The 13,820-nt window shown below is 32.1% G+C and overlaps 1 protein-coding gene and 1 long non-coding RNA gene across 2 annotated transcripts in view; both read right to left on the bottom strand.

The window, feature by feature from the left end:
• The window catches only part of LOC126878791 (dnaJ homolog subfamily A member 1), a 59,656-nt gene extending 51,601 nt beyond the window's left edge, over positions 1-8,055 (bottom strand). Inside the window, exon 1 of the mRNA XM_050641683.1 lies at positions 7,538-8,055. Within this exon, the coding sequence (XP_050497640.1) occupies positions 7,538-7,815 (278 nt within the window). The 5' untranslated portion in view covers positions 7,816-8,055. The remainder of the gene's footprint in view (positions 1-7,537) is intronic.
• A 2,360-nt stretch (positions 8,056-10,415) lies between these two features.
• On the bottom strand, positions 10,416-12,953 carry LOC126878790 (uncharacterized). Its single transcript, XR_007695783.1, has 2 exons — positions 12,587-12,953; positions 10,416-10,606 (listed from the first exon to the last, which is right to left on the bottom strand). It is a non-coding gene; the product is annotated as an uncharacterized LOC126878790 (long non-coding RNA).
• Between the last annotated feature and the right edge of the window lie 867 nt (positions 12,954-13,820).

The following is a 13,820-nucleotide window of genomic DNA, read 5'->3' as shown; positions in this document are numbered from 1 at the left end:
GTACTACGCGGCATATTTTTTTGCTAATTTATTGCTGTCGATCTGCATATGCAACATACCCCAACACCACCCCTGCTTCCCTTACAGCTAAACAACACCCCCAAAAAACAACGAAAAATCTTGAAAAATGATTTTTGTGATATAGTTGACGGTTGATATTTAATTGCTAATTTTTTTCTGTCATTAGCCGCAAAAAACAATTTTTTTGCTCCACCCCTAACCGAGAAACAATGGTTGATGTAGCGTAATATTACGTCACATCAACGATAGCCATATCTCGCGAACCTAAAGAGCTAGAAAATCGTACGACGCGGCATATTTTTTTGCTAATTTATTGCTGTCGATCTGAATATGCAACATACCCCAAAACCACCCCTGCTTCCCTTACAGCTAAACAACACCCCCAAAAAACAACGAAAAATCTTGAAAAATGATTTTTGTGATATAGTTGACGATTGATATTTAATTGCTTATTTTTTGCTGTCATTAGCCGTAAAAAACAATTTTTTTGCTCCACCCCTAACTGAGAAACAATGGTTGATGTAGCTTAATATTATGTCACATCATCGATAGTCATATCTCGCGAACCTAAATAGCTAGAAAATCGTACGACACGGCATATTTTTTTGCTAATTTATTGCTATCTGAATATGCAACATACCCCAAAACCACCCCTGCTTCCCTTACAGCTAAACAACACGGTTCCCACAATTATATTTATACTTAACTTAATGTTCTAATTTCAAGACTGATTTGTCAACTACTGTTATTGTCTTTGTTCTAGGATAAGTTGTATTTGTCAATTTCAAAATGTTCTAGCTCTCAATTGTTGAATGAGAGCAAGTAAGTTTATTCTTTATTATTGTTTGTTATGTATTTACCAATTTTGTATCTACTAGATCTTATTTTTCTAATTTGTGTGACATTTTAATTGTAAAAAATTTTAATTGTATCATGTACTAATGGACTTCGGTCCGTAAATAAATAATAATAAATAATAATAAATAATAAAATGTCACGGTTTGGTTGTAATACTGATGAGAATATTAATGAAATTATCGAATCAAAAATATACCAAAGAATACTGTTTACAGTAAAAAATTTGTATGGAAAGCGTTTATGGACTTTTGCAATGATAGAAAATATGAATTAGATGGAAATCGGACGGTGGAAGAATTGGCGTCGATTTTAATTTTTTTTTTTTCATAACCAGCAAAAAATTTTCTATCCGAATAACCCTCGAACATTGATAAATGCTCAAAAATTTTTTAACAACTTTCTCAAGTTTGTTGCTTACAGGCAACAGACCTCCGCCTACAGCGTCGGTCTGTTTCCAAGCAACAAGCTTTCGAAATCTGTTATAAAATTTTTTCGAACAATAGGGAACTTGCACAATTTTTTTTTATTACATAATAATGTTCAGTTTTGTTTAAAAATGAGATTTCCAAAATTTCACGCTTCAAAAACTCGTAATAACTTAGAAATACATATTTAAAGTCTTCTTCGGTATAAAATAGTTCAAACGACCCGTGACGTCACATAGTTTTACATTAGTTATTATTATGGGTATATTTCGCTGTGTCTAGGTACACGCTAACGTGTACGCCAATAAAAAAAGTTAGGTATGAAAAAAATACACGCGAATTAAACTTCATCAAGCCAGTGACGTCATTATTTAGCGTGCGCAGTGACTGTATATTTTGGTACAAGATATTTTGATATGTTTAGTGTTTGTTTGATAGAAAAATATTTGTTGAAGGAAGGGAAGCAGAACTATTCAGATAGCCAGTGACGTCATTATTTAGCGTGGGCAGTGACTGTATATTTTGGTACAAGATATTTTGATATGTTTAGTGTTTGTTTGATATAAAAATATTTGTTAAAGGAAGGGAAGCAGAACTATTCAGATGTTTTAAACTTAATTGTAATAAATCAATGTATATATAAAAGTATATATTTAGGTTAGCAAAATAAATATATGTATTCAGTTGACATAACACGTACAAAATATTGTTAAAATAATTTTTATACGTAAGTTAATTATTATAATCAACTATTCTAAATGGGAAATAATTTGGGAAATACGTTTTGGGGTATGTTGCATATTCAGATCGACAGCAATAAATTAGCAAAAAAATATGCCGCGTCGTACGATTTTCTAGCTCTTTAGGTTCGCGAGATATGGCTGTTCGCGATTGTTTCTCAGTTAGGGGTGAAGCAAAAAATTTGTTTTTTACGGCTAATGACAGCAAAAAATTAGCAATTAAATATCAACCGTCAACTATATCACAAAAATCATTTTTCAAGATTTTTCGTTGTTTTTTGGGGGTGTTGTTTAGCTGTAAGGGAAGCAGGGGTGGTTTTGGGGTATGTTGCATATGCATATCGACAGCAATAAATTAGCAAAAAAATATGCCGCGTAGTACGATTTTCTAGCTCTTTAGGTTCGCGAGATATGGCTATCGTTGATGTGACGTAATATTAAGCTACATCAACCATTGTTTCTCAGTTAGGGGTGGAGCAAAAAAATTGTTTTTTGCGGCTAATGACAGCAAAAAATTAGCAATTAAATATCAACCGTCAACTATATCACAAAAATCATTTTTCAAGATTTTTCGTTGTTTTTTGGGTGTTGTTTAGCTGTAAGGGAAGCAGGGGTGGTTTTGGGGTATGTTGCGTATGCAGATCGACAGCAATAAATTAGCAAAAAAATACGCCGCGTAGTACGATTTTCTAGCTCTTTAGGTTCGCGAGATATGGCTATCGTTGATGTGACGTAATATTACGCTACATCAACCATTGTTTCTCGATTAGGGGTGGAGCAAAAAAATTGTTTTTTGCGGCTAATGGCAGCAAAAAATTAGCAATTAAATATCAACCGTCAACTATATCACAAAAATAATTTTTCAAGATTTTTCTTTGTTTTTTGGGGGTGTTGTTTAGCTGTAAGGGAAGCAGAGGTGGTGTTGGGGTATGTTGCATATGCAGATCGACAGCAATAAATTAGCAAAAAAATATGCCGCGTAGTACGATTTTCTAGCTCTTTAGGTTCGCGAGATATGGCTATCGTTGATGTGACGTAATATTACGCTACATCAACCATTGTTTCTCGGTTAGGGGTGGAGCAAAAAATTTGTTTTTGTGGTAATAAATTAGCAAAAAATTAGCAAAAAAATATGAAACTATTCCAAATATGGACTTATGAAATGGATGATCTGGCGTAATAGACGTAAGAGTAAGAGTTATAACTAGAGGTTGATATGGTTATCGAGCCAAGCTCTGATTATGTATACCTTGGAACGAGAATCCAACAAAGTGGAAGGACAGAATTCAAAATAGAGGAAAGAATTATGAAAGGAAAGAAGGTAATAGGCGCTTTGAACTCACTACTTAGGTCAAAAACCATATCAAAACAAAAAAAAAATAGCTTTATAATAGCGTCTTTAAAAGCGTGGTACTGTATGGATGTGAAACCTGGCAACTGAATAAGCGAACAGGACAGAAGTTGCTTGCACTAGAAATGGACTTCTGGCAAAGATCGGCCTGCATCTCCAGACTCTCACATATAACGAATGAACGGGTACGACATATTATGAAATGAAAAACATAAAGAAGTCCAACAAAAACAACTTTTTTATTTATTTTATTTTATTTATTTATTAATAATACCGCGTATAATTTATTATAATAATTAATAATAATAATAATTAATAATTTATTTATTAATAATTATGTATTAATAATACATACCAACTATGTTGGTATGGCCATGTACAAAGAATGGAGGAACATCGACTCCCAAAACTAATAATGGAATGGCACCCCCGGAAAGAAGGAAAAGGGGCAGACCGAAAACAACCTGGATAAGTGGAATCCACAAAGCCATGTCTGAGGGAGATCTCCGACCAGGAGATTGGACAGATCGACACGGCTGGAGAATAGGCACCAGAAGGTGCAGGACGCTATAAACCGGTGTTGTATATTATATTTAATAGTAACTTTAATTGATTTATGAATAAGGACTTAGACAAGGTCATCACAAACTAGAGTTACTTAGTTAGCTTGATTAGTTTTTGCTCAAGGACATTAAAACTAGAATAGTGAAGTTGTATTGGAAAAACTTAAAAGATTGAGCCATTGTTGAATATGAGTAAAGTTTGAGGGTCAAAACTGGAATGATTCAACATCTTTCTATTCTATAATGAAGATACTTCCTTAATCTGTATGAAATGGTAGTGGCGCAATGCTAAAACCATCAACTTATTGAGCATAAAAACCCAATTAATCAATAATAATCACATAACCTATGGAAAAATACATTGTTAAGAAATATAAGTAGACAAGGTGAAAAAATTAGGCGAGTAGACAAGCGTTCGTTGGAAAAAATATTCCCATGAGATTTTTTTATTCGTGAGACATCCCAGAATAAGGTTCAAGAAGTCGCCCACGTAAAAGGTGAATTTTTTTTTCAATTTTTTTTAATCAAATTGCAAAAAATCAATATTTTCGACCCGAACACATTTTTTTTTTAGGTTTCTTGGACCATTCTGGACAAAAAAGGTCTCTTATAATTTTTCTCTAAAGTTGCTCGTTTTCGAGTTATAAGCAATTTAAAATTAAAAAAAAAAACGAAAAAGGGTGATTTTTAAGGCTTAATAACTCGGTTAAAAGTTATTATTATGAAAGTCAGAAAGTGATCAAATAAAAGTTAAAGCCCGCCCTACAAGATCCTGAAGAAATTTTTGTCATTATTTTATCACTAAACTGTTATTTTAGGCATGCACATATTAGGCGGCCGGCAATGATGAGTGCAAGAGAGATGCCATTCCAACAGTCAATGGTGCATCTTACTCGCACTCACTTTTACAGCTGCGTCAATAAGATCTTACGGCTCATTATTAATAATTAAAAATAACAGCTTAGTAATAAATTAATGACACAAATTTCTTCAGGATCATGTAGTGGAGGCTTTAATCTTTGATTTGGTCACTTTCTGAATTTCATAATAATAATTTTTAACAGAGTTATTATTAAGTCTTAAAAATGGCCATATTAACGTTTTTCAAATTTTATATTGCTGTTAACCCATTTAGCGCCAACAACGGTGTGAAAACGCACCATTTTTTTGTAGAATTTTTTTTTTTGACAATTTGTTAATTTTTTTTAAATCTTTTTATTTTTTTAAGCAACCAGAAGATATAAGTGTAACTAAATTTAATTTTGTTTAATTTCCAAACTCATGTTTTTATCACAAAAATATTTTCGAAATGTCCGATATTTTCAAACCTTCGACACAACTTTATTTTTTCTGTAGTAATTTTATTGGCATAATATTTTTGTGGTCAAATAAATTAAACTTTTTTAACCTGTTTGTACATCAATTGTTATAAAAATAAAAAAAAAAATTCCGAGTCATCAAATCTCGTGTTTGAAAATAATGGTTCGATAACGAACCATTGGCGAAAGTCGACTTATAATCCTGTCTGATCAGGAATTTCAAGGTGACGCACAGGCAGTAATTTGTTGGGATATTTTTATGTGTAAAAGGTGTAAAAGCACGTATCCACTATGCTTGCGCTCTGATCTCCTGCAACTGCTCCACATAGTGGATACATTTGCTGCTCCCAGACTGTGCAATTGTGCGCACTCTGCCTCGGCTTCCAATCTGTGGCAGTTTATATGTAAGGGGGCGCATACCCTATCGATTGGAGCAGTTGCAGGGAGCACGGATCGCAAGAGGTTCGTGAACGTAGTCGATGGTGGGGCTCTCGGACCGTGCAACAGTGTGTGCTCTGCCTCAATGGTCCAATAGGTGGCTGTTTATATGTAGAGGAGCGGATGCCCTCTCGATGGGAGCAGTTTCAGGGAGCGCGGAGCACAAGAGGTTTGTGAACATAGTGGATGGTTGGCGCTCCCGGACCTTGCAACAGTGCCCGCTCTGCCCTGGCGGTACAATAGGTGGCGGTTTATATGTAGAGGAGCGCATGTCTTGTCGATGGTACCAGTTGCAAGGAGTGCGGAGCGCAAGAGGTTTGTGAACATAGTGAATGGTTGGCGCTCCCGGACTATGTTTTCAGTGCACGGTGCAACAGTGCGCGCTCTGCCTCGGCGTTCCAATTGGTGTTGGTTTATATGTAGAGGAGCGCATACTGTATGGATGGGAGAAGTTGAAAGGAGCGCAGAACGCAAAAAACCAAAAAAAATTGTATGGACCAAGAATATTTATTTTTAAAATTGTATTAAAAAAAAATGTTAAAAAAAATGTGGACCAATTTTTGCGTGGGCGACTTCTTATGGGAATATTTTTCCAACGAACCTGCCGTTTTTGCCTTGTCTAAAGACGTTTTGTTTATGTTAAAGTTTGTCTACGTTTGTTTAAATACGAGACTGTAGACGACCACCTTGTGCAACTTTACCTCACTTCGTTCTACTTCCATTCTCTGTCGGTCTGGCGCATCTAAAATCAAAAGGATCTTTGACGGTATCGCACCGCTCTTTGTCAGTATCACACTTCCTCATGAAGTAGAACGAGTGTGTAGTGAGTTACTTCGAACTTCGGTCAACTTTGGCGAAGTAACTTCACCGAGAGTGTGGAGCCTGCATAAAATGTACAAAATAAATTCTAGTAATGTGCTGATTTTGTGCGAAAAGTCCAAATATCTACATTGGATGAGCAATAATATGAATATGTGGGCAATAATTCTATTTCATCGATAATCAAGTGATTGTGTGGCGCTCGAATGACTAATCTGGGTGAACTGGGTTCGCGTAAGTCGGGGTAGCGTAAATCAAGGTGTTACTGTATTTCTAACCAAACACTTCACAACTGATGTGAAACCGCTGGGTGATGTTGTGATGTACCTCATTAGTGTACAATACCCTAAACTGTAAGTTGTCCCAAAAGGCAAGGGCAAGGATATGTTTTCTTCCTTGGACTACCCCTGTTCGGATTTGGCCTTTTGACACCCAATAGAGTACCACCAAGTCAATATTGGATTGGAATTGAATCAATAGAGTAGTCACCTTCATTTTGCTTAAAATACCAAACACATACTGGAGTCAATTTGATCTCGTTTCAGTTTGAACTATCAATTGTAACCGTAATAAAATTTGTATCTTTGAGATCTGCGAGTAATTTGTTAAATATGTTTTTTTAAATATTTTTTAGTAAAGAAAAAAATCCGGACATTTTGTTTGTTTTGTTTTTTGTTGTTTTTTTTTTGACATTTCTCATATCCGGACGCCAATCCGGACATGTCTTTCAAATCCGGACTGTCCGAACGTATGATAACCCTAGTTATAGAATATTTAATTCTGATTGTTCTGAAAAACAACTGTAGGGAGATTGTGAAAATAACTAAAAAAAAGTTAACAGGAAGTTATTATAAGAGTAGATATTAGGTATAGTTTAACATAAATTATTTCATTGATCAGTTTAAATAAATTTAGTAGGTTCCAACTTTTTTACTGCCTAACTAAAGATGAAGTGTTCATGTAATATAGAATAAAATTTTCCCTTGCATATATGTATTGTTACCTGAAAAACATGTCGAATAAATCCATGGGGCTCGAAAAACCTCCGCCAACTCCTCGTTCCTTGAGTGCTTGTTCACCTCCTAAGTCATATATTTTCTTTTTTTCCGGGTCTGAAAGGACTTCATAGGCTTGGGAGATCTGCTTGAATTTTTCTCCCTCATTTGGATTTTTATCAGGGTGGTACTTTAAGGCTAGTTTCCTGTAGGCCTTCTTTAAATCCTCAGGTGAACAGTCTGGTTTGACACCCAGAATATCATAAAATTTAGTTTCATTCACCATGCTTCCTAATACTTGCACGCTTTCTACTTACTTAAAATATATGTATATAGTTTTAAAAACACTGTTCTCGACTAGATATTTGATTCTAAATTGATCACTGCAATTAAACTGCAAATATTGGACTAAGGAAGTCTGGAATTTTCTGTACTAATCGACAAAATATCCTAATGTCGAATGTGAGAACAAGGAAACAACAAAGAGGAAAGGGAAAGAGCGATTCTAGAACTATCGATAATCTGTCTGCTGTCGCTGTCGTCAGAAACGTCATTTTTTTCCTTTTTACATCAGTCAAGGTTATTTTACATATTTTTGTTTGTTTTTTTGACCATCCATATTTATTTACATACTCAAAGATAAATACACATTAGATTTAGAAATATTCTCCTTTTCATGAACATTTTTCAGTGCGTCACAAATTATAGAAAAAAAGGTAAGTCCGTGATAATACACATTTATGACATTTATTCTAACGTGACATTTTAGTTAAATCTGACAGTTGTCAAATTTTATTTTCAATTTGGAATAAAACCAAATCAATTGTGTCTATTGAATTTATAAAATGGTATTTTCTTTCATTTGTATAGTCTTATAAATTGTACAGATTATATTGATAATATTATTATTTTATTTAATAAATAATTCTTTTTTGATTATGGCGCCATCTATCGACAACTAGAATAATCACCGAACTAGAATAATTACCGAAGTATTCCCAGACGTGCCTTTTTTTCTGTCACATACAATTTAATGCGTTAGAGAGAAATCGAAAAACTGTGACGCACTGAAAGATGATCATGAGAAAAAGAATAGCATATATTTTTTAATATTACAGATGATACTCTGGTGACTGTATTACAGCCCTTTTTTTTTAAATAAAATCTAAAAATCTAACCGGTTGTGAGTTGTGAACCCGGTTGAGTCCACGGTACACAGAGAACCGCGGTGGGATCACGATCGGTAGAATGGTAGAATGCTGACGTCACGTTGCCTAGCAACCGTCGATTATCGCCTGCAAGCGTAAATTTGGTATCACGATGAATAGAATGGTCGTTTCCAGTCGAATTTTATCCCCACCCTTGTAGAATAAGAATCCTCCTCAAACTACCACTTCTTAGCTGTAGAAAGGACGGTTAATCTCTTTCTTTCTCATGTTAATAAACAAAAACAGAACCAATATGGCAATATGACAGATATTTATTTTTCCCGCTTCCGTATTTTTTGTCTTGTTTATTGTTATTGTTTATGTTCACTAATATGTTTTACATAATATTTTAATCAACGGTTTTCCTCATAGACATGTAAAGAAAGTTTCTCGTGGTTTTTCATAGTGACTGTTTTGCAAAAATACAATTAGTTTTTATTTTGAGATAACTAATAGCAGGATAACGAAGCAACAAACCTAAATAACATGTTTGGCTTTCCTTTATTTGGAGACATCAACTTTATTTCTTCGTGATACTATTACCTTAAACCTCTACAGAATAGAATTTTCTCTCAAAATATATTGGTGAATGTATCTACTTACACTGTATGTTTCTTAGATGAATAAAACTTTTTTCTACATAATTGTAGGTACATTTTGATTTTATATACTGTTTAACAACCCATACTTATAGTAAATATAATTTATTCATTAGGTATAAATAATATTTTCTCCACTTGTTTAATAAACCTACCACTAATAACCCTAGTGGTTGATGCAGATAAAAAAAAGTTTGACCTTCACTGTGATTGTTTTTAATAAGTTATTTAAATTATTTGTAGTTTTTTTATAAAAATTTGTTTGAATTTAATCTTTTGATTAAAATTTAAAATGCTTATTCTTTTGCACATTATTTGTATTCTGAAAGCTTACCTATATAAAGATGTTTAATGCCTGGTTGCACCAACAGATCTTCAACTTTATAGGTGCCTTAAGCTCAGATTGCGAAATATATGTACGTGTGGCATCATATGGCATGTCTTAGATCAGTTTTCAGCTTGGTACAATGGATTATTTAATTTATTTATTTATTTAGATAAGAATCGAAAATTATGGTGCAACGTGAGTGAAACTTAAAGCGGCCATATCTATGAGCTGAGCTGAGTTTAAGATTTGTTGGTGCTACTAGGCATAAGTTTAGTTAATAAAAATATATGATTTACTATTTTATTGGGAAAAAAGCCACAATTTAAGTGAAAAATGAAATTTATTGACGTTTTAACCTCCACTTCGGAAGCAGTTATCGAAATATAAAATATAAATTAATATAATAAATTTTAATTCAACTTATTAATGAGTACTAAAATATTAATTAAGATTTTGTATTTCAATAACGATTTCCGACTTGGAAGTTGAAACGTTAATAAATTTTATTTTTAACTAAATCGTGAATATTTCATAATAAAATAGTATATTGCATACGATATCACCAAGAAGCAGCTTCAGAACAATATAAAATATATGTAAATTAACTACAGAGGACAGTCTGACTTTTACAAAATTAACCTTAATTTTTGTGAAATATTTTTTCTCAAAAAATGCATTGTTTCTGCAGAAAAACCTCAGAATCCTCTTACTATTATCATTATAATTTTCAGGTTGAAATAAAAATCAATAATGGGTAAAACATAAACTTTATTTAAACTGAAGAAAACATAAAAACAAATATAATCCATGAACATTATAAAAATAACATAAAGACAAATCTTCATAACAAAGTTGTAGTACTTCTCTGTTACATCCAAAACATTTTCTTTCATAGGACTGAAAAAGCACACAGTATTGTCTTAACGTTGTTTCATACCAAGACTAAAATAAGAACAAAGAATAAATCACAAATAAACCACAAATTTATGTAAATTGAAAAATAATGCAATTTTACTCTCTATGGCCAGTTTCACCAACAACAAATAAATCAGTGAATAGTTTGATAATTTAAAATTAAATTGACAAATTTTCTTTGTTATAGATATTTAAAGTTAGATTAACTTGTCAATTCATTTGAAGAGTAAATATTTATTTGATAAATAAATAAAATAAGTACTAAGTATTTGACGTTAGAGAAACATAGTTGTGTCAGTTTTATCAGTTGAATAATTTTATTCATCGAATAAACTACTTTTCATCTTTGGTGAAACTGGCCATTAGTCAATGAAGCTTTACAATTATTATTTCTAGTGCAAAAATAAGTAATAATATTAAACTACTTATAAAAATTATTATGAAACTTTAAATAAACATTTCTTTAAGATATTTGATCAATGCATCCATAAAACAAAAGTTTTATGTTCAAAATACTTCATAATAAGATATAAAGCTTCACCGTCCAGCAAAGATAACTAAGAAGTGAAAGTAATCTTTGCCAGAATAGAAATGGAAAATGCTTTGATCTCTATTTTAAACGATCTGCTGCAAAAAAGTTTTACATTTGAGTTTCTCCATATGAAGCATCATGTGTTGCACCTCCCCATCTAGCATCGATGTTTAAAATTTTTAAGTCTGGATCACACGCCTAAAAGATTGTAATTTTTTACTTATTCTTTATTTTGTTAGTCAAAGTTTTTTCAACACAAATATCAACAAATACTACAAATTTTTGCGATATTTGCAATATAATATATTATGTGATAATACATTATTTTTATAAATTGATTATTGGCAGCATATAGTACATAATATAATATTACAAGTAAGTAGTGTTATATAACGAGTGTTACAATTTCTACATTTTTAGAAAGATAACTTTTCTATTAAGATAGTTATGTTCCCGTTCCGTTGGAGCAATTATAGCAACATGTGTGCAAACTATGGCCCTACACAGCCAGGAAAGTTAAACTTCTGCATAAATTTTCTTTTAAAATTCTCTTTTTGAACGAATGTAGTATTAAAGATAATCGACTCTTCACTTAGATGTTCAATTGTTAAATTTGTTACATCATTTAAACGGTTGCTAACAGTATTTTGGGCAATTGATATAGTAGTTATATATAGGCATAAAGTGAAACGTACGCCGATGTGTTTAGTATATTAGTATACAAAATGTATATACACATCAATGTTCATTTCACTTTATGTTTTGACTTAATTTGTTTGAAAATGAATCGCTACACATGGGAAAAGTTATAGCGGACGGAAAATAACTGATAGCTCTGACCGACTACTCTTTGATAGGAACTTATTGCATAAAAATAAGTGAGGTAAAAATTTACAGTGAAGGCTCAACACTGCTTGGATGAACGGATTATCACATATTATGAGGTATAAGCCTCTCAAAAAAATAGTTCACCATGTCTGTTGTTAATATAAATAAATCTACAAACTCCTAAAGTAAATGCATCACTTTCCCTTCTCATTATTCTCCTCTATATTATACCTATTTATTTCGTTTCTTAATTGCTCATTTCTTTGTATATGAGCAGGAAGCATCTAAACATTGAACTATATCAGTATTTAATATAAACATCAAAATATATTAATAATTGATAATTAAATAGTTCACTATGTCTGTTGTTGATATAAATAGATCTAAAAACTCCTAAAGTAAATGCATCACTTTCCCTTCTCATTATTCTCCTCTATATTATACCTATTTATTTCGTTTCTTAATTGCTCATTTCTTTGTATATGACCAAGTATCCGAGCAGGAAGCATCTGAACGTCGAACTATATCGGTATTTAATATAAACATCAAAATATATTAATAATAATTAATAAGTGATATGAACCTACAACTTATTAATGTGTTATTTTTCCTTTACAGTAACAGGAATTTATAGAAAAAATACCTACATAAAAATACCTTAATATAACAATGTTCCCTAGTCACAGGTAAAATCCAAAAATTTAGTGATTTCTAATAAAATAGTTCCAAACAACACAAGACAAAAATAAACAAATTGAAAATAATCACAAATAATAATCTTTCTTTAGGTTAGCTTTTTGAATACAACCACCACAAAATAAAGACAACCGCACGTCAAACAGCAATATTTTTAAGAAGAAGAAGCGATATTTTTAACACGGCTAGTAGAATATCCGAACATTGCCGAGCACCGATTCTACTTTCCCAAGCGTGTTAACGTGATACCAAAATTGTCGATTGTAGAATTATTTTTGTGACGTCAGCATTCTACCATTCTACTGATCGTGATCCCACCGCCGGTATGTTCGCACGCATGGAAGGCGAACGCGTGACGTCATATGGGAACCTTAATTTTTATCCGGCAATGCTAAATGAAGCGGTAATATTGTTCGAATTTTAGAATTATGTACCTATCATTGCTTTTTAAATAAGTAATTGTATTGTATATTCTTTTTACTGTCATTTTCCAATGTGCATTTAATTTAAACATGAATTTCCGTTGAAAAATAAAGATTTTAGGTATCTGTTGTCTAATATACATTCAACATAGTATATTAAAAAAAATAAAACAGAAATAATATGAACATTCACTTTACTACTGGGTCTGTAAAAATGTTTCACATAAAATTGTGTCTACTTACTGTTATTCTAGATCGTTGGAAAATATTTGACTAAAAATAAAAACTTAACCACAAATCAATTAAGAAATTTGAAGTTTTAGATGAATATAACCAATTACTTGATGACTTTCAAATTTGATTTACAAAATAGAAAAATGTTGATTTTAAGTTAAACCAGGTTAGGAATCTAAAAATTTCAAGTGCGAACATTTTATTAGACTGTAATATACATACATAATATACAGAGTGGGCCAAAGAAAAGAGTCTACCTCGATATTTGGCAGTATTTATTATATTTTAAGGAAATGACGAAACAGGTCGATTTTTGATCTAAGTGGGACACATTTTTACGGTACATACATTTGTCATTTGTCAACCCCCTCCGTTCCACTCCCCCACCCCTATTTTTAAATAGGGAATAGGGGTCGTGTGCTAGCTCATTTAAAAGGTTACTCGATTCTCTATTCAGCAATATAAACATAAACATAATTATTTATACAGGGTGTTCAAGAAAAAAATATTTTAATTAAATTAATTGACA

The sequence above is a fragment of the Diabrotica virgifera genome, chromosome 1 (assembly GCF_917563875.1).
Source record: "Diabrotica virgifera virgifera chromosome 1, PGI_DIABVI_V3a".
NCBI classification, from domain to species: Eukaryota; Metazoa; Arthropoda; class Insecta; order Coleoptera; family Chrysomelidae; genus Diabrotica; species Diabrotica virgifera.
The sequence above is the reverse complement of the archived record's forward strand: the minus strand, read 5'-3'. Positions and strand labels throughout refer to the sequence as shown.